The 22,658-nt window shown below is 44.4% G+C and overlaps 1 protein-coding gene across 1 annotated transcript in view; it reads left to right on the top strand.

Moving 5' to 3' along the window:
- LOC311240777 (beta-1,4 N-acetylgalactosaminyltransferase 1-like) overlaps window positions 1–6,883 on the top strand; it is a 36,852-nt gene extending 29,969 nt beyond the window's left edge. Inside the window, exon 13 of the mRNA XM_084329362.1 lies at window positions 5,000–6,883. Coding sequence (XP_084185488.1) covers window positions 5,000–5,190 — 191 coding nt within the window. The 3' untranslated portion in view covers window positions 5,191–6,883. The remainder of the gene's footprint in view (window positions 1–4,999) is intronic.
- Window positions 6,884–22,658: the final 15,775 nt, after the last annotated feature.

The raw sequence follows: 22,658 nt of genomic DNA, 5'->3' as shown, positions 1-22,658 counted from the left end.
ACTGCTAGACTTTGAATGATTTTGAATCATTCATCAGTGGCACCCTCCCTTCAACCAGGCCAGGAATTAAGCTTTTTAGCAGAGTACTGGACTGGTACTGAGCAGATGGCTTTCAAATGATTGTTCCCTACACAAAGTGAACTTTATTGACAACTTCAATCTGTCCTGGAAGTGCAGAAGCCTCTTCAGAAATAATGGATTTTCTCTAAACAGATCTGGGGAAAAACTCTTCAGCTCCAACATGGATTATGCCCAGGCATGCGTTGTTCATGGGACGGGGTAGCACGGTGTGCAAGCTCACTCGCTATTTGCATATCAATAGCGCCGGTCGTCAGGTGTGTTAAATACGTTCTCAGACACATTCACACCTAACTTGTTGTGAAGACGTGTTACATTCCATTCATAGAGGCAATTAGGCACTGTCTTTAGTCTGTGCCCAAGCGAGGGGACATTAAATGCGCATTCGCGGGAGCGCGCGCACGCGCCGGGAGCGCGCGTGCACGTGGTGCGTGTCACCCCAGATGATTTCAATAACGCACCACTGATTATGCCATTTTCCACCCAACCATGACCAAATGCAAAGTAGTGTCACCATCCCCCACAACACCAGACAATTACCTTGCTACAGCAAACCCAGGATACCATGATGATGTCTGGAAAAATCTCAGCAACACCTTATCATTTACTCTAGCGATGCTCCATTGAAGGTTAAAAAAAAGTCAACTGACTTTCCATGGTTAGACAATAGCAGTGTTAGACTAAGATAATATGTAGGTTTGCTGAATGAAAATGGAGGAATACTAAGTTAACAGTTCACAGTTCTGGCTATTTCTCTAGCTATGTCAGAAGTTCCAAGGTAGCATTTTGACTAGAAAATGTCTGGCTATGTCTCTGGCTGAGAAGTGAGCCCAGAGTCATGGGTAACCCTGAGGCCAATTTTATACAGTAAGAGAATGTCATTCCATTCATTTTCTCTGATTTTCTCCCCGTCCCAATTGAGTCGTCGTGCCAATTCCCCTCCTCCCCTACCTGGTTGTTGTACGCATGTTCTCCCACGAGTCGGTACAAGGGTGTCCTGATGTCGAACGCACGCTTTCTCCGAGACGTGCGCCATCAAGCCAGTGATGCTTTTTTCACTTGGCAGCGAGGACTCATTGGTGGAGTGTAACGCGTGGGAGGGCACACTATCTCCACCAAGTCCTGCCCCGCTGAGCAAGCGCCGAGACCCGACCTGTAGGCGTCGCTGTCCACAACGCCAGATTCCCACCCACCAGCTTCCCACCCCCTAATACTGCCAATTGTATTAGTATGAACGACCAGCCAAGCTGGTAGCAACGCCGAGAGCTGGGCTCGAACCCAGCATCTCCTGCGTTGGTGACGAGCGCAATCTCCGCTACGCCACCTGACCGCCCTAGGGAATACTTTTCTAAGGTTATCACAGAGAATGCCAGACACTCCATTGACCAGCTACTCAACACTGCCCCCACCCCTCCACAGTCATCTGCATCAAAATGTGAAGAACTAACATTATTATTCAATAACAAAATAACTTCAATTAATAGGCGGCTAGGTGGCGCAGCGGACATTGCGCTCGTCACCAACGCAAGAGACACCGGGTTCGACTCCGGTTGTCGGCGTTGCCTCCGGCTTGGGCCCGCCGTCATACTAACTCAATTGGCAGAGTTAGCGGGTGGAAGTCGATGGGTGGTAATCTGGACGTTGTGGACAGCGACTCCTACAGGTCGGTTGGGGGACGCCTGCAGAGCAGAGACAGGAAAATGGCGGGGGTAGTGTGAGCCTCCCACACGTTACACCTCGCCAAAATGAGAGTCCGCGCTGGCAGGTGAAAAGATGAGACAGGCTGCCTCCACATGTATCGGAGGGGACATGTGATGCAAGGCTTCTATCCTCCCTACAACCGGCCAGTGCGGGGCATATGCGAGCAACGTTCAAGACAGGGGAGGGGAGAATTGGCACGGCTAAATTGGGATGGGAGAAAAATATAAACAGATAAAAGAGGAGGAAAAAGTGGATTAAAAAAAATAACTTCAATTAGAGCCAGCATTATGTCTGATACAAACATGGACACCATCAGCAAACCCTGCGGAAAAGTAACCATAGGAAAATTTGCTTGCATTACATCAACTGAGCTTTACAAAACTGTCATGGAATGTAACTCCTCCACTTCCTGTATTGAGCCTATACCCACAGAATTGTTTAGGCGAATATTCGAGAGTATTGCAAGTCATGTCCTAAATATTATAAATACATTGCTTCTGACAGGTATTTTCCCAGACGCATTCAAAAGAGCTGTCGTAAGACCCTTACTAAAGAAACCCAAACTAGATTTTTACTGCTAGAAAATAGAAAAAGGTTGGCATTATGCTGAAATAGACAGGGACTTCATTATTCCACATCAGGCTTGGGTGGGAAGAAGTGGCTAATCTAGTCCACAGGTGTAATAATATTCTGTTAATTAATTAACCAGACTTATTGTTATAACCTGCATGGCTTTTACCCTTTTCTTCCTCTCTGCATTGCTTTTATTCTGTACATTGTATGCAAATGATATGCCTATGTCTATTTTACATCCATTTTATGTTTATTTTTCTGCTATGAAGCACTATGGACTTCTTGTTCTTCTTGTAAAGTGTATTAGTATTACTTACAAGTATGAAATGGTAACAACAGATGAGGTACTCAAAAAACTGAGTGCCCTCCAACCTAACAAGGCCACTGGCCATGACAATATCCCTTCCAAATTCCTCAGAGAATCAGCAGCCGCCATCACCCCAGTCATGATCACACACATAATAAACCTCTCCATAAAACAGGGACACGTCCCCAAAGACTTCAAAATTGCGAGAGTGACCCCCCTGCACAAAAAAGGAAGCAAATTAGACCCAGGCAACTACCGCTCTGTTTCCATTCTTACCTCTATCTCGAAAGTCATGGAGAAAATGTTCTACGAACAGGTAGAAAAGTACCTCGCGGAAGAAAATCTAATCGACAAATTTCAATCTGGCTTCAGAACATCCCACTCCACTGACATATGCCTTCTCTATTTGAACGACCACATCAAACAAGAGGTGGACGTGGGCAAGTACTGCGGCATGGTCATGCTGGACCTCCAAAAGGCTTTTGACATGCGTCAATCACTCCATTCTGATTGACAAGCTAAAAGCAATTGGTTTTGATAGTTTATCAGTGAGCTGGATGCAATCCTACCTGGAGGGGAGAGAACAGATGGTGGAGGTAAACGGTTCTCTATCACCCCCCCCCCCCCCCCCCTCCCAGTGAGCTGTGGTGTTCCACAAGGAAGCATACTAGGACCGTTACTGTTCCTAATTTATGCAAATTCATAATTCATCATCAGCTTGTGACTGCAACTTGTTCCTGTTCGCAGACGACTCAGCCCTGCTGGTCTCTGACAGGAACAAGTTACAGGTTGAACAAACCCTCAGCTCAGAACTCTGCATAATCTGCACCTGGCTCGCTTACAACAAACTATCATTACACCTGGGTAAAACAGAGGCCATTCTCTTCGGATCAAATAACAAACTCAGCAAGACCAACGGCTTCTCTGTTACAGTGGGTGACAATATTGTCAAAGGAAAGATGAAATTACATACCTGGGTTCCATCCTAGATGCAAATCTTTCCTGTGACAAAATGGCAACCAAGGTAATCAAAAAAGTCAACCAACGAACAAGATTCTTGTACCGGATCTCCTCTCTGGTAAACAAGAATACCCTGAAGACTCTAACAGGAGCACTCATTCAAGGGTACTACAACTATGCTTGCACCTCATGGTACCAAAGCACATCAAAGGCACTAAAAACAAGATTACAAACATCACAAAGCAAACTGGTCAGACTATTGCTTGACCTTACTCCTAAAACCCACCTCACCCCTGCCCATTTTGCCCCCTGACAATTTAGGATGGCTTAGAGTAGACAACAGAGTACAGAAACTTGCAATGGGCCTGGTCTACAAGATACACTACACCACTAAGGTACCCATGTACATGTCGAAATACTTCCCAAAGGTCAGTGAATACCATGACCACAACACCAGAGGGAGTTCCACAAATCATGTTCAACCCAGATTCGGCTCAAACAAGGGACTAAACACGTTTTGCAATTATGCCACATCAATGTGGAATGCCCTACCCACAGCCATAATTTTTTTTTAATCCCTACCCACCTTCAAAACCGCTCTCAAAGAGCACCTACGGGAGGCTGTATTTCGAAACACCCCCTCCCACCCACCTCCTCCTAATGTACAGTTTCCTCCCCCTCGTATGTATATATTTTCTGTTAGGATCTCTGCTTAATAGTACTGTATATTTGCATATCGTGTAAGTCACAAATGTAACTACTGTATATCTGTATGTCATGTATGTCATAAATGTCATGATATATATCTATGTTGGGTATGTCATAAATGTCATTATGAATTGAAAATGGGGGACCCTGATGTAAACAATACGAAAGTCTTTCTCTGGTCTGCATCCCCTTAACAATTGTATGTATTGAACCGTACTGTATTGTACCCATTCTTCAATCAATCAATCAATGATCCGTCCAGCCAACACCAGATTATAGCTCATATCCAGAAGTCATAGTTTTCCAGAAACCATTCAAACAAGTCACAGAGCCATACCTTTTGTTTTGGTCGGTATAATTCATCACTGCAATGAACACAAGCAACAGCACTCCACACCATAGCAGTTACTTTATAAAGTAATACCGGTAAAAGCTGTGCATGAATTATACAATTTTTTATTTATTTTTTTTAAGTTCCATGACTTCTGAATATGAGCTATAATCTGCTGTTGACTGGATGGGCCATATTTGTAAGTAGAAGAAATGCATTGTTGGTTTTGGTCTTTTTGTAGGCCATGTTGACAATAAGAAGAAATGTGTGGCCTTAATTCTGCCTTATACTTTATTCATGTTCGAATGAGTTCCTAAATCTATCTATCTGTGTGTTGACAGAGTTTTTCATGGATGGTCTAGGAACCTTCCTCGTTGCCAGTTGTGATGGCATCTCCATTGGCCATCAAAAAAAATCTAATTGGAGTAAAAATGTCTATGACTCCTTCAGACATCCACCAGCAGCCGATCAAGAGAAGAAACTGCGGCTGCATTTCTATAAGAACCATCTCAAATGTGTCCACTACGCCTAGTAAAGAAACATCTCAAATGTATCCACTACGCCTTTTAAGGAAACATCTCAATTGTCTCCAGTACACATTAAAGGGGAACTATCTTACTATTTCTTTCACTATTTGGGAAATTTTACACAATTCCTGTGAGTCTATGGAACACACCTGTAAGTTTTTTTTTAATTATTATTCATTGTTTTGTATTTCTAATCAAGTACTGTAGAGCAGCACTTTCTCCCCTTCCATGCTGTTTTTGGCTGGGCTCACTGCACTGCACTGCGTACTAGCAGATTGGGGGAGATAGAGAGATAGAGAGGACTAATTCATTTTTAATTAATCCCACATGTCATATGTCATCAGCTTGTGACTATGCCCCAAAACTATGGAACAAACTACCCCAAAACATCAGGGAAGCCAACTCGCTAGACATCTTTAAAAGACAGCTTAAAACCTATCTCTTTGCTCAGGCATTTCACTGATAGATATCTGCTACCACCTAGTGGCAAGAGGAAACATCAGGGATATCCTGACACAACTTGTATTTACCTGCACTATTCTTACCCTGCCTACTCTTATACACTGCCTATCAAATTCATGTGTCGGTTATTGCACTTTTTACTTCTTACTGATGACTATTTTTAAACTGAATCATTTTAAACTATTTTTATTATTTGCTAGATACACTGTGATTATTTGTATTACTGAATAGAGAGCCTATTAGGATGCTAGATCCTAATGTGAAACACTGTGATTTGCCATACCTTGCTATGCTCGCTCATGCCTGTATTTTTTATGTCCGTTCTATTTTATAGAACGGAGATCTGAATATTCATATAAATAAGAAGAACGACCCCAAGGCTATTGAGCTTACCAACCTACTGGACAGCTTTGAGCTAATACAACATGCAAATGAACCCACTCACCAACATGGTAACACCCTAGACTTAGTGATGACAACAAGGCTGAACATTGTGATGACCCTCCCCCACATTGTGTTGGCATCGTCAGGCTAATTGGGGCACACATGGGCCAGCCAAGATATGAGAGAGAGGCTGCCTCTGGTCTCTGGCAAACTCGCCACATATTTGTTCCTTTGTTTGATTGGTTTGGCTGTTGTTTTTGGTTGCTTTCCTTTTTTTTTTTTTTTATTATTATCTTTTTCCCCCTCCTTCTTTTTTCCGATTTTTCTCCCATCCGACCCTTCCTGGTTGTTGCGCACTTTCCCCTACTGTTGGTCCGAGAGGCCGGAGACTGTCACATGCTTTCCTCCGACGCATGTGCAGCCTGCCGGCAGCCAGCCTGGCCGCGCAGATTCTCACTTGGGAGAGTGTAACGTGTGGGAGGCCGGCCCGCACTAACTCTCACCAGATCCTACCCTCGCTGAGCAGGCGCCCCGACCGAACTGTAGGGGTCGCTGTCCACAACGCCCAGGACCCACCCGCCAGCTTTCCCACCCTCTAATACTGCCAATAGACCTATCTCAAACCCTGCCCTCTTTTCTTGATCCTCCAATCACAACTGTCGCTTACCTCGGACAAACTTTGGATCAAGAAAAGAGGGCAGGGTTTGAGATAGGTCCATTGTATTAGTGTGAACGGCCAGCCAAGCTGGTGACAACGCCGGGAGCTGGATTCGAACACGCGAACCCAGCATCTCCGGCGTTGGTGACGAACGCAATCTCCGCTACGCCACCTGACCGCCTGGTTGCTTTCTTTGATTTTACACCTACAACATTCATGCTGCACATACACTCATCCACACTGCTGACACTCATTTTGGTTGCTCATTTAGTTTAATTATAATAAATTCTTTGTTATTTCTTAATTTGTGCCTGTGTCTCCCCATTCTTGTTGCGAGCTTGAGCCAGTTCGTAACAACATTGATAAAGTATCAGTAATCAAATTACCTATATCTGACCATCACTGTGTATTCTTCAATGCTAACCTAAACTTAACAGACAAAAAAGGTAACCGTTTTAAAGCGAAGAGTACTACTGTAGATGACATCGCAGAAGAGACGTTCTCAAACATCATGAGACAAACTGAACCATCCAACCTGGACTGTTCTTTAAACTGCATGGTTGAAAATCTCAACAACACCCTATCATATACACTGGATGCTGGCGCTCCATTAACTCTTTGAGCGCCAACCATGTAGTATTATGCGTTTGCCCACCAGCGGTTGAGTGGCAATCACGTAATATTACGTTTTTTTTCCTTCTTTTTTTTATTTTTATATTTATAGCATTTTGCGGCCACACAGGACCGATAGAGAGAGAGAGGGAGAACGGGAGGAGAGGTAGGGAAGACATGCGGCAAATGGTCGCCGGGACTGGGAATCGAACCTGGGACGACCGCTTCGCGACTCAGCGCGCTATGTGGTGTGCTACTGGAGCGGCCCTCGATTTTTATATTCTATACACTCTCACAGACCTCGGTGTTATTATTAGAATTCATTCTGAGACATCAAGAGTGCAATGTTGGCCGAATCCTGCTAGGTGGCAGTATAGCCTACCCTTTGAAACCTTATTTCACACTGTGTGTTACATTTTATATGGTCCGGGCGGAGAATTTGGACACGGGCAACTTGGAACGCGTCCAGCACACTTGATGCATATTTTGTCCCATTTCATGTCAGGGACCGGATGGACATCAATACTGGAAATCGCGATCAGACAAATGGAATATTCATTTTGGAATACATCCTAGCAAAGGTAAGGACTATATGACGTCAATCCTACTTTGATCCTACAATGATTTCACATCGATCAACGTATGTAGTATTCAAAACGTATGCCGTTGCTGACGATCAGAGCATCACAAAACGACCCCCGCCCCCCTTTGATGCCTTCATGATGAAACATAATACCTATTATATACCTTTTGATTTAGAAATAGTATTGTGTCCAGGCGAGCAATGCAAACGACTTTCGCAAAATGCACATAGCGCTCCATAACTCAGCTTCCAGGAATTAGCCCGGATCACTCTGAAACTATACAATATTCACCACGGGATAACACACATGAAGAAATTAAAAATTTTTTTTACATGTTGGACGATAGATAGTGACTGTCAAATGAGCCATAGTATTGTCTCCATAGCTATAATATAGAATATAGATATAGCTCTGCAAACATTGTGGTGCACAGTGAAAATGCCTATCTTTTAGCGTGGCCCATTGACAGGATGAGGCTAATAGCTGGCGCTGAATGAGTTAAAGGTATAAAAAAAAGTGACAATCTCCCCATGGTTAAATAATAGCAGTGTTGGTCATACAAAGACAATCTGTAGACCTGCTGAACGAAAATGGAGGAAAACCAAGCTCACAGTCCACTGCGATATATATAAGGAAGCCATGACTGCCTATAACAAAGAAATATGAGTGTCAAGAAAGGACTATTTTTCTAAGATTATCACAGAGAATGTTGGAAACTCTAGAATATTATTCTCAGCCATGTGATGACATTTTTATTTTTCTTGTAATACAATTGTCATGGTGCCATTTAATTTAACTTAAATGTAATTATATTTAATAACATTTTATTTAAAATGTATTATTTACTTTAACTTTATTAGCGCTGCTGCAGGGAACAATGGTATTGGGGGAAAATACCCAGGGGGGTAGGGGCAGTATATGTATGTATGGGGTGGTGGGCAGAATATTCTTTGTATATTACAAGGGGCAAGTCATAGGGACCAGATTTCGAATGTGAACAGCAGCGTGATGACCTGCCACACAATAAGTTAGTGCATTCTTGCTAACTAGATATGATCCTAATCTATCTATAGGAGACTTAATTAACCAGGATGGCTTTTGTCCCGCCATCAATGGTGGATTCAGATGATGCAATCAGAATCCATGTTATAAATCTTAATATTTTTTTATCCACTTTTTCTCCCCATTTAAATTTTTTCTCCCATCCCAATTTCGTATTTCCAATTCTTCCCTCCCCTGTCTTGAACGTTGCTAGACTATGCCTCCCACTGGTCGGCTGTAGTGAGGATAGAAGCCTTGCATCACGTGTCCCCTCCGGTACGCGAGGAGGCAGCCTGTCGCATCTTTTCACCGCAGCAGCTCGAACTCTGTGGCGAGGAGTAACGCGTGGGAGGCGTGATTTTTTTCCGTGGCATATTGAAATTTCTTTATTGGGAATAACCCCTTGAGATGAAACCATCTCGTTTTCAAGGGGGTCCGCAAAGACAATACAGAGTTATTTGACAATAATATATAACAAAAACAACAAACAACAAACAAAAAAACTAGACAAAACAAAACAGAAACAAAACAACAGAGTAAGCAACGCCAGCCAAGAAAATAAAGTAATCCAAAGATAAAAAGCATACAACAGTATATCAGCAACAACAACACAACGACAAGAACATGAACTGTAACACCAGCAATGGTTAATCTATCTAATATTATTCTATTGAGGTCCAAAGCATAGGCAGATAGTCTCACCATGAGAGGACAACGTATTTTTAAACAATTTAAAAGATGATGTTGATCGGATGTGGACAGGTAGATTGTTCCAGTCGGATGGAGCTTTAAACATAAAAGATTTTTTACCAGCTGATTTAAAGGTTTTTGGAACAGAAAAAAAGTGTTGAGTACAATGACGAAGTTGGTAATTAGAAGTGAAAGGTACCATATACTGTTTAAGGTAATGAGGATAATTAAAGTAAATACATTTAAAAATAAACTGTAACCAATGTTGTTGCCTTCTTATTGTGGGAGAAGGGAAGTTGAGATTGCCATATTGATTGATTGATTGAAAAGTGTATTAACAGATTGCAGAATGGGTACAGTACAGTACAGCTCAATACATACAATTGTTAAGGGGATGCAGACCAGAGAAAGACTTTCGTCTTGTTTACATCAGGGTCCCCCATTTTCAATTCATGATACATGATACAGTGATGAGTGTTGTATGAACAGCCAAGAACAAATCTGCATATACGATTGTAAATGGTGTTAAGCGGAACAAGAGTAGTTTTGGCTGCAATCATACTATATCAGCATAATCCATTATGGGTAGTATGAGTTGTGAGATTAGTTTTTTTCGGACCGTAAATGTAAAACTATTTCTATTGCGGTAAAGAACACCCATGCTAAAGTAAATTTTCCTCATGATGTTATCTATATGACATTTGAAAGATAGTTGTTGATCAAGCCATACACCAAGGTATTTGAAGTGTTCTACTCTACGCAGTGATGAACCATCACGACAAGTAATATTATAAGGTAGATTTATTGTTTTAGATTTAATATTCTGAGAAGTACCGAAGAGCATGGCATAGGTTTTGGTTTTATTGAGGATTAATTTGTTAGCTGCAAGCCAGAATTGAAGACCATTAAAGTTTGATTGTAAAATTGACTATTTTTGGCAAGTTAGTTTGTGATGTGTAAAAAACGGTATCATCTGCGTAGAGTTGAACACTACATTCAGAAAAAATTAAAGGAAGGTCATTGATGAAAATAGAAAACAAAAGTGGACCTAAAGTTGAGCCTTGCAGCACACCTCGTTGCTGCACAGTTAAACTTGAGTTGTTACCTTGTATTGCAACACAATGTTTTCTGTTATGTAGGTAGGAGTTGAACCACAGTAGAGCATTACGGGAAAGACCAATAGAATATAATTTGTCCAAGAGAAGATAGTGATCGACTAGATCAAATGCTTTCGTTGAATCAATAAAGATTGCTCCTGTAATTTTGCTGTTATCAGATGCATATAGTATGTCATTCGTGAGTTTTAATAAAGCAGTAGTTGTGGAGTGATCTGAACGAAAACCAGACTGGTAAGGAGATAAAATATTGTGTTTGGTGAGATAGTCGGAAAGTTGTTTGTAGATCAATTTTTCAAAAATCTTTGCTATAGAGCAGATTATGGAAATGGGTCTGTAATTGTTAGGATCCAGTTCACTGCCGGTTTTGTGCAACGGAGTGATACGTGAGCATTTCCAAATTGAGGGTATTTCATAAGTAGATAGAGACATATTAAACAGATCACAGAGTGGATACATCAGAATATGTGAAGCTAGTCTGAGAAATTTGTTTTCAATGCCATCTAATCCAGGGCTGCTGCTCACTTTGAGATCATTAGTGGTATTGAGAACTTCAATTGGTGTGATTTTCCTGATGTAGAAGGAGCTGTGACAAGGTGGTGTATTAAATGGTACAGATAAATGATCAAGTGTTGTTTGGAGTACAGACAGAGGAGAAATGATGCTAAATTTTTATATTTTTCCAAAATTGTTTAGGATTTTTAAAATCCTGAGTGAGAGAATCTTTATAGTAATTAGATTTGGCATTTCTAGTCATAGTTTTACTTTTATTTCTCAACAATCTATATTTGTCCCATTCCTCAGGATCTTTTGTCCTGCAAAATGAGGCCCAGGCCTTATCCCTCTGCTTGAATATATGAATTAAATCAGATGTGACCCAAGGAAGATGAATGCCCTTAACCTTCATGGTTTTGAAATTCCAGGCGTCTTGAGGTTTTGAAATGATTTGGTACCGGTCCCAATTGACTAAAAGCAGGTCATTAATAAATTGATCAGTATTCATTTTCTTGTATTGCCTAATTTTTATAAATTTGGGTGAAAGTTTGGGTAGTTTAATTTTCCAGATGCAAAATACAATGTGGTGGTCACTAAAGCAGTCTAGTAGAAAAGACTCACGCACATCCCAAGTGTAGTCACGGGTGCTAGACTCGAAATAGATCTGTAATGTTGTGGAAAAAAAGTCTGCACACCGTCTATAGTGTTCCCAAGTTTTAATGTACTTGAACACAACGTTTCGGCCTAGACGAAACGTTGTGTTCAAGTACATTAAAACTTGGGAACACTATAGACGGTGTGCAGACTTTTTTTCCACAACACTAAAGCAGTCTGACATGGTCCCTGAATTAGAAAACCTATTTGGATGTGAGACCAATATCCAGTCAAGTAGTGTTTGACATGTGGAAGTGTGCGAAGACGCTCTCTGATTGGCTAGCCGCGTACAGCGAAGACCCTCTCCGATTGGTTTAGCGCCGAAGGGTCTCTTCCGCCTTGTACATATATTCTCTGCTTCAAAGTGGTTATGCTTTGGCCCTCTTTCAAAGTGGGTTATGCTTAGAGTTAAGGTTAAGGTTAGGGTTAGGGTTAGGGTTAGGAGGAAGAGACCCTTCGGCGCTAAACCAATCAAGAGAGGGTCTTCGCTGTACGCGGCTAGCCAATCAGAGAGCGTCTTCGCACACATAGGCTATGGGAAAAAATCACGCGCGTGGGAGGCTCACGCTGCCCCCGATACTTCCTGTTTCCGCCGCACCGGCGTCACCCAACAGACCTGTAGGAGTCGCTGTCCACAACGTCCAATCCCCACCTACCGGCTTTCCCACCCTCTAACACTGCCAATTGTGTTAGTATGACGGCCGGCCAATCCGGTAGCAACGCCGAGAGCTGGGCTCGATAACAGCATCTCCTGCATCAGTGGCGACCACCTTGCCCACTGCGCCACTCAGCCGCCCCTGTTATAAATCTTTATGATTGATATTCATATACTATAGTTATGTGTATCTGATTGATGCAAGAATAAAGTGTTATCAGAAGACCATTTCTGTCAGCATGTGTGTACTGGACAGTCAACACTGAAATTACACGGAATGAAAATGTTTTTTGCTTCGAACTTGTTAGAACAAAACAATTATAATTAGTTGTTGTTCAGTGACAACACGAGTGGTTGATCCCGGTCCCCAACCCACACACCTGCTCAATTTGTGAGCAAAAGTAAATAATTCAAATGATTAATAAATCGGTCAGCTGCTCGATAGCTGTTGTGTTGTACAAATAGCTACAGTATGTCAAGTTTCACGTTAAATGCAAATGAAATGTACAGTATGTAGGTTTGCAAGCAGTTAAACAACCACGTATTGTGCAAACTGTGTTTGGAAATCATTGTATATTGCATATACATAACACTTGAATGTACACTATACTGTACTTGTATCAGGAATATAAGTTTGTCAAACCGTATGTTGAAATGTAATTTTATCTTAAATGGTGTTTCTCATTGCAAATATTGAATGTGCAATATGTATAGTATTGTAAATAATAACTCTATAACGTGCCTTCAATAAAGCTACAACATGATTTCAGCAGACTATAAGAGCTGGCTTGTTCTGTTCTTATGAACCGGACAATCAAGCCGTCATATCCACGTCAAGTCAGAAGAGGGCAGCAGGATCACACTTTGATTTCTAATGTGGTCAGGAATCAAACAGGTGCTGCCCTGCTTCCCAGTAAGAGACTCCTTCTTTCATTCTTCTCCTCTGGGGATTGATTGATTGATTGATTGATTGAAAACTTTATTAACAGATTGCAGAATGGGTACAGTACAGCTCAATACATACAATTGTTAAGGGGATGCAGACCAGAGAAAGACTTGTCTTGTTTACACCATTTTCAATTCATCATAACATATATGACACACACGACATACAGATTGACAGTACTGCTACATCTATACATTTATATAATATATAGTATTGTATATTAGTACATTGCATAGTATATTGTATGGTAACTCAGTTACTTCTATTCTGCATCGAACATTGTACATATGTCTATACTGAACACTGTGACCTCTATTTTTACTTCTATTTTACATGCTATACTATTTTATTTCATACTTATCTTGTCTAGCACAGTCTCTGGAGCGTAACAGTAAGAAGCATTTTGTATAAAAGTATTCTGTACTTCTGTATGACAACTATTAAAGAAACTTGAAACATGACATAGCAGATTTGCAAATACAGTACTGTTTGTGATACAAAAAGTGTCCAGAAAAGAGTGTATATACATTTGACGTAGAAACTGTACATTGTAGGAGGTTGGGTAGGTGGGGTGGGGGAACTGTACATTGGAGGTGGGGGGGGGGGGGGGGGGGTTGGGTAGGGGGACACTGTACACTGTACATTGGAATACTGACAAAGCCATACTTGGTCATTTACTGTACAACTGGGTTAGGACATTTGTAGGGGCCAGTTTCGAATTGCAGTCTCCTGTAGTTGTTCTTGAAAGTGGGTAGTGATTCACATTCCCTTACAGCTTTGGGAAGGGCGTTCCACATTGATGTGGCATAATTGCTAAACGTGTTTAGTCCCTTGTTTGAGCCGAATCTGGGTTTAACATGATTTGTGGAGCTCCCTCTGGTGTTGTGATTGTGGTATTCACTGACCTTTGGGAAGTATTTTGACATGTACATGGGTACCTTGGTCGTGTAGTGTATCTTGTAGACCAGGCCCATTGCAAGTTGCTGTACTCTGTCGTCTACTCTAAGCCATCCTAGGTTGTCAAAGTGGGCAGGGGTGAGGTGGGTTCTAGGAGTCAGGTCAAGCAGTAGTCCGACTAGTTTGTTTTGAGATGTTTGTAATTTGGTTTTTAGTGCCTTTGAGGTGCTTTGGTACCATGAGGTGCAAGCAGTCGTAGTACCCTTGAATGAGTGCTCCTGCCAGAGTCTTCAGAGTCTGGCCATGCCCAGGGCAACACCATCTTGGCAACTGTCCCAGTAAGGTAGGGGACAAAACACTTGAAAAACTGATTTGCCTTACCTTGCTGCTATCTTTTTTTATGCTTGTTTTATATGTCTGTAACCAATGATGTTTTATATGTCTGCACTTTATGAAAATGTTATGCCCGTCTTTTTTTTTTGTACTGCTGTGAAGCACTTTGAGCTGCAATTTCTGTATGAAAGGTGCTATACAAATAGTGTATTATTATTATTAGTGCTGTCAATAGATAAAAAAAAATTAACTAATTAATCTCACAATTTTCTGTAATTAATCTAGATAAAAAATCACATTTTTCTACTTAAGACCGAAGCTTGTAACAGATATTTACTTGAGTAAAATCATGGAATTAATGTAAAATCAACACAAAGAAAGATTTAGATTCAAAGACTATTTTAATCGCTTTCTTTGAATACAGTTTCTCTCCTGTGAAATACAAATGTTCAACAAAACCATCAACATTGACTCAGCTAGACCGCTTTCTTATATCCGCGGCGCCAACAGAAATAAAAACAACCCAGGCCTATGTTAAAGTGCAGATTGGCTTAGAGGATGATAATGTCTTGTATGAACTACCAGTAATATAAATCATATTAACAACACAAATGTGTTCCATCTTCATGTCAGATGATTTTCAAAAAGGTGCACGAGTCAATGCAAAAAAAGGACGTACGGTTATGTCTATAACCATAGTTATATGAGTATAGCGGACGCTCTGCGTCTACTGGAATACATCCCTGTATCAGTACTAGCACTGAATAAATCTCCACATGCACCTTTACACACCTATTCGCCTGGTCACACCCCCATCCGCTCCTCTACATAAGCAGGGGTGTGGCCATACTAACAGCTCCATCCCAAGTCTTTCACCACCAAGGCGAAGACCACGGGGTCCTCAGTGAGTCCGACGCAGAGCGTCCGCTATACTCATATAACTATGGTTATAGACATAACCGTACGTTATATATTGTATAGCTACCGCTCTGCGTCTACTGGAATACAGGAGCTGAGCAGAGCGGAAGCTCAACAAATGTACCCACTGAGGCCCCCCACAACCATCAGAACCGGGGAGGACCCGAGCCCCCCGGACCCCCCTAGTGGAGAACGGGAGGGAATCGGATCTGACTGTGCAAAGAGGAGTTTAGCAACTCAAACTCACAGGCTGAGCAGACCGTGGGACTTACCTTGCCACAGAAGAACCCACGACTACACAAACGCGCAACCCACATGCCACTAGGGAACGAACGGGAAGAATAAAACCCCCGTCACAACCCCTAACATCACAGGGTCAAGGGCAAAACCCAACCCCATGGCAAGGCCGTAGCAGCAGAGCGCAAAGGAGGACCCAGCCCCAGGAAGGGACTGGACCCCCCCCCGGAAAAGGGGGCCTGGAGAGGCCAACGACGACCAGGCAGCGCACCAGGGAGACAAACCCAAAAAAGAGGTCGATCCCTCAATCCAGGCAACAGGTCACTCGACCAGAGCCTGGAGCACTGCGGACTAGACAGGCGCCAAAGGGGTCTGCTGAAACAGCACCCCGGCGGAAGGGGCTTACAGTATGCTGTGCACCATGTCGCAGCCTCAAAAAAAATAAAACCCAGACCCTCTAGAGGGGCCGAGGCAGAGAAGGCAGACAAGATTGGCAGACGTCATGAAAAGTGCGGGGGCACACTCACAGGCAGACGGGGTCAAAACCCGGCCTAACCCGAGAGTCGACTCTGCTACCAACACACCTGGAAACCAACCACCACCTAGGTTCTAACAGGAGGCGGTTGTTTCTATAACCCCCCAAGAAAAAACTCAAACACAACTGCGGGTATACACTGGCTATACAGCAGTACCAGTGTTTCAGTTTTCAAGAAGGGGTTAACCCAGGCTAACAAGTCGACGAGAACAAGTTCGGACCTGGGCCCGGCGGACCGGGATGTACACAGGGATGCCAGAGGGGTACAAGAACCACCTCGACAGCCCCCTCCCAGCCCCGCCAAGCAGGAGAAGAAAGGGGCGAAAAAAGAATGGAGAAGGACCAGGTTCCTTAGCACAGCACAAGGTACAACACAATATGGACCAAGCAACAGTGAGGGATAACACGCAGTAACATAACCACGAACACCTCCATAACATCAAACCCTGCAACGCCCGGGCCGACCCGGCATTTTCCCCCCGAAAAAGCACAAGTCCCTCAGGGTACCAGAACAGCAGATCTGCGCCCCGGCGGACAACGGGTTAACTGACCTGGTCCGGCGCGACCAGAACCAGTCCCGTGCCCTAATCACGCCACCATCCCCAGTCCCAGGAGGGGGGTAGGTATGCGTGCCGATCCAAAACATCACAGAGGGCGCCACCCAGACGGTCAGAACACAAAGCACCGCGCCCGGTGGCCCACCCCAAGGGCATGAGACCCCTCTACCAATGCTTTGATCTATTCCGTTATCATCCCCCAGAGATGAACAAGAATTCATCGAGACAAGCCTAGTACACTGGTGCTCGGAAGAGACAAACTCCATCCCAGTTGCCCCATAAAAAACGCTGTTTCAATGATGAGCAACCAAGGCGTGCAAGCCCATGCATGGTTCCTACCAGAAGCACCCAGGGCCAGCACTATGTACACGTCGAGACCCAAAAACATATCAATGGTAATTCTAACAAGAACCCAGACATCGTTCCTCCAAGCTGCCTGGGAGAACGGCAAGAAGCCGCTTTCCTTACAAAAAAATAAGGACATGGGTCCCATATGACGCGGCAGAGGAAAAAAACAACACCCCGTCAACCCGCTCCGTAAGAGAGGGGACGGGGAACCCCTGAAGAGACTTCCCACGTGAGCAACAAATTGAAAAGTCTATGTAACATTGAACCACGTGACCAAAAGCTCAAGACACATAACACAGCGCAGCAGAACTCTTGAGTTTGCATGCACCGCAGCACCCAACTTGACAACGGAGGTCCACATAGGGAGCCCAAAAAGAACTCACGGAAGCCTCCAACCAATAGAAACGCGCCCAGTGACATACTCTATGGCGGGGGGAACCCCATGACTCAACCGGCCAAAAAGGCGAGGAATCAGGGACTCCCTACCCCCCCCCCCCCCCTCTCTCCCTATCCCGTGCCGCGCTGACGAATCAGTGCGGCAGGGAACCTGAAGGACAGAAGGCCCAACCCCCTGACCAATCAGAAAAGAGGGAAGGAGGGGTTTAGCAGTTCACCCCCTCATGACCCCACACCCCGGATACGACAGAAAACAAGCCATCGGCGGAGATACCTATTTAGCCAGCATGCTATGAAGAAGCGTATATGCTACCAAGATAACCTAACCAACACACGCCAGCCACAGACGACAACTCGTCTGCGAACAGGGTTTATAAACAAGGCCGTAGGCTCATGTGTGAACACGACACCCGTGTTTCATGTTTCAAGAAAAACACAGAAGGTTGAGAGAGGGTCTAAAACCTTGGTACAAGCTACACACACGAGCACTTCTGTAGGCTAACACTCCAAAGTTGTGGACTCAGTGCCATTGTTTCCAATGTAACAGAACACACACAACCCCCTCAGACAACGGTAAAAATTACCACTATGAGAAGAAACATATTTCTTCAGGATGAGGAAAGAAAAATCTTTCAACCGAGTGCTAGCCACAGGCCTTGCTAAGCACACATATATGTAGCGACCAGAATGACTAAAAGTCCTGCTCTCCAACAACCTCACAGCTAGGCGAGAGTTCACACATCGTATCCCCAACATATACAGTGAATAAACACAGTTTGTAACAAAAAATAGTCCCTCACCAGGAGGGACCCTTTATTTAATGTGCAACAAAATTATATGGTTGGGGCGGGGAAGGGAACAGGGGTAAACAGGGGAAAAAATCACTAGCTGCGCTTGTCGCGAGCAGCGCGGTGCTTGCCCCCACGGGGAGCGGGACCGGAGGGACGGTTCAGGGGTGCCTGGACACAACGATCCTTACAGTCACCTCCGGGCGTGGGTCGGCTGGCTGCGGCGGACGAGGCACCCTCTCCGCTCCTGGCCTTCTTGGCCGAGGGCCCAGTAGCGGTGGCGACGGTCGCGGATCCCCGACGACGTGGCCTCCGTCGGACCTCACCGGCAGCGTCGGGTGGGGGAAAATGGGGCTGGAGCACAGCGTGCTCCTCCTCCATGTCCCTGCATGCAGCCGTCATTTGCTGTATGGCAGACCCGAATAGCCCAGCTTCGGAGAGGGGGGCCGTGAGCAGGGGAAGCCTCTTCCGCTCCGGCACCCTCGCCTGCTCCAGCCAAAGGTGGCGCTGGGTCAGAGTGGCCAGGGCGCGTCCTTTCCCAGCGGCGATTCCCTGCAGCTGTACCAGGTGCAGGATGGCTCCAGCCGCCTGGGCGTGTAGGTACTGATGGTGATCGTCCAACATCGACCCGCCCGCCATCATCCCCGATATGAAGCGCGCCAGCTGCGCGATGTTGGACGTCGCAGCCAGGCTCTGTGTTGCGGCGATGAATGACTGGTCACTCCAGTTGGCCAACTGCCTAGCCGATTTCCCATTGGGAACCGGCTTCCGCAACGGCTCCCACACCACCTCAGGACAAAGAATAGACGCCATCGGGCTATCAAGCCGAGGCACCCCTTCTTTCAATCCCTGGACCAAACCCGCCACCCGCGTGACTGGCACGTAGGCGGGGGTAAGGCTTGTGATGCGGGAGATTACCTGTCCCTGACGCACGTAGGCCTCCATTGAGGGGAAGAATGGGCAGACAACGCCCGTCTCCCTCACAGGACGACGTTGCCAGAGATGACCTATCAAGTCATCAGGGACAGGTGCAGGCAGTGGCTGCGGCAACGCCACGCCATTAGCGGCTGCGGCGGCTGCCATGAGCTCCGGGAACAAGGCACGCAATTCCCCATGCGCACCTCCTTCCACGCAGCCCGCATCCCTCACGTACGGGAGGCTGCCACTCTGTGTGGCGCCCCCATCCGACGTGGTTGATAGCTGGGCATCCCGTCTCCGAGTCGGCAGTTCTAACCCAACACCGGAGGACGAGGGACCCCAAGGAGACATACCATCCTCTGCCACACCCTGAGGGGGAGAGTGATACGTCTCCAACGGGGCGTCAAACAAGATCGCTCCCGCTCCCTCCATAAAATCCTCCGTTTCCATCGGACAAGGAGACCGAGCAGGAGCACCCTCGTCTGGCTCCAGCAGCTCCCCAAAGCCAGGCCGTTCGCCCCTGCAGCTCACCATCTTACGACGGGAGCGAGCAGAGGCGAAGAGCTTGCGTCTCAGATCCTCCGCCACCAGAGGAGCCGTCGACCTATCGGCCGACCGTCCACCGGCAGGGGGAACCAGAGCTGGAACTAGGCCATTTCACGGGAGACGGCCTTGGTTCAACAGCTCCTCGGAGAGGCAAACTCCCCACAGGACGCCGCTCGAGTGCGTCTGACTGCCACGACCGTGGAGTCAGCGCAGCCCCACGACGCACGGCGGAGGCGGCAATGGAGAACCGCTGGTGAAGGCTGACGTTGCGAGCGCTCGAACCCGCCGATGAAGACATTATAGCTTAGCCTTTTCTCTAAAACTTGAGAGAGAGAAAAAACAAGAAATAATGTCTATGCAGCTCCTCTTCAAATATTTCACTAACTCAAAGTGGTGTATACAGACACTCGCCGTGGTGAAAACAAGGAAGGAGCTGTTAGTATGGCCACACCCCTGCTTATGTAGAGGAGCGGATGGGGGTGTGGCCAGGCGAATAGGTGTGTAAAGGTGCATGTGGAGATTTATTCAGTGCTAGTACTGATACAGGGATGTATTCCAGTAGACGCAGAGCGGTAGCTATACGATATATAACAAGCAAATATACTGCTGAAAGTTCAGAACGTTGAAATATTTTCACTCCATAGATTAATCTAGATTAAAAAAAATTAACGCTTTCAATAATTTAAATTAATCTCCAGAGTTAAAGCATTAATTTTGACAGCCCTAATTATTATAAATAAATAAAAGAAAACAAGGATCAAGCTAGTGTTGGAAATGCTTTATTTCTCTCTTTCACTACCCAACCCTGATAATATACAGGGGAAAGTGATATATTGGTAGGAGTAGGCACAAGCAGAACTGTATGTGTTCTGGGCACAAGTAGGCACATACGCAATACATCGGGAAATCAAATCCACTCCAAAAAGGTATCTCAATTCAAATTCTAAAATCAGAAAAAGGCTTCATTAACACGTGTGATTAATGAAATAATAATAATAATTAAAAGAAACGTGTGATGCTGACCAGTTCAAATGTAATGAACGCACATATCACACTGTTAATAAGTGGTAGCCATGGTACTGTACGTTCCCTCATCCTGCATCACGTATCCAGGGGCTGTAGTCAAGACTACCTATCCTGTAACTAACATCACGTCGAGTCCAAATTAAGTCCACAGGTCCGGTTGGGTTTGAGTCCAGTTCTCTTTGGTGCAATAGTACAGATTTAGCAAAATAATTGGGACTTCTGCAATGGCTACAACAGAACCTGTTATATGCCTGGAGAATTACATGGTATTTAATTCCAGTTTGTTATTTCGTGTGATGTTGAGATAGTAGTTGGGTCTAAAAGTAGGCTATTGAAACCTTCTGGTAATCGTCAAACATCAGCAAAATTCCGTTAAAAAGGGGCATATCACTGATTTTCAACCTGAATCATATCGTTCCATTGTAGGGCTGTCAATGAATATTCTATATTCAAATTAATAATCAACTTGTAAAAAATGTAAATGCACTGCATGCCGGACAGGAGACACGCGACGTCACTTTCGTTGAGCTGAAGAACGTGGCAGTAGTAACAGTAACAACAACAACAACAGCCGCATGGCGTGATGGCAGAGAGTCCAGAACCCAGCTCAGTCGTGAAGAGAGTGATTTGCACTCTGAGCTCAATCTAAAAACCCGTTTGTAAATACTTCGGATTTTGATCAACTTGTGGGACATCGAGACAAAGTTGTATTGCAAGCCATGTAAACCACAGCTGGCCCATCTTCTTTTTTTATACTAATGCTATTTTGGGAGTTCTAGCGTCAAGAATGTAAGTAGTAGCCTACTTTTCAGTTTTTAGCACTTTATTGTAAATCATCTCTCAGGGTAAAACCTATAGATATTGAATAATTAAATTGTGACAGAAGAGTCATGCAAGGCCTTAATGGTTATATTACTATTTATGGTTTCATGCCAAGGAAAATACATCGTTCCATGTTTATCACATCATGCTTGGAGGCGCCTTGCTGTGTATGAATGTCCGTTCTATATACCGTAAACTTTCATTAATTTGATCTCGCTCCGAGAGACAGCCGCTCAGCCTTCTCAATCTAGCACCAATTTCTCCTCACGCACAGAGACAGAGAATACATTATTCTATATGTCTGCTGGTATAGGTATCTCCCTCTCTTCCGATTACCACATGTTCTCCTCACAACAGAACAATAGGATTCAGGTTTAAAAAGAGATCTGTGAAAACGCCCCCTTCAATGTCATGATAAGTTGCGAAACCAGCCTTGAATGAGTTAAAGAGATTCATACGGTACAGTATGTCATGCAACTCTCGCTTACATCACAAATCAACAGTGTGTCTTACAATCCGTTCTGGAAACCATATGGCTGAGATGACTATCCTGTTTAAATTAAAGTCACATTTCTACCAATACACTTTCATGTCATGTGAATCTTAAAAAAATTAAAATAAAACAAAACTACACAATAACCTCAATGTAATAGATTTATTTGATAAACAAACCAACCACAACCCACTAAATATTTACCCTTTTCCTATGAAAACAATGCAGTCTCCCAAACTTCACCAGAACAGAACTCGGCTATCTTTCATCATCCATACCTCTATCTCCACTCATCCCCGCCCTTCTCATCCATATACATTCAGTCCCACCCTCCATCGATCTATCCATCCCTGTTGTCCCTTC

The sequence above is a fragment of the Notolepis coatsorum genome (assembly GCF_963971535.1).
Source record: "Notolepis coatsorum genome assembly, chromosome: 14".
Taxonomy (NCBI): Eukaryota; Metazoa; Chordata; class Actinopteri; order Aulopiformes; family Paralepididae; genus Notolepis; species Notolepis coatsorum.
This window is presented reverse-complemented; position numbering and strand designations above follow the sequence as displayed.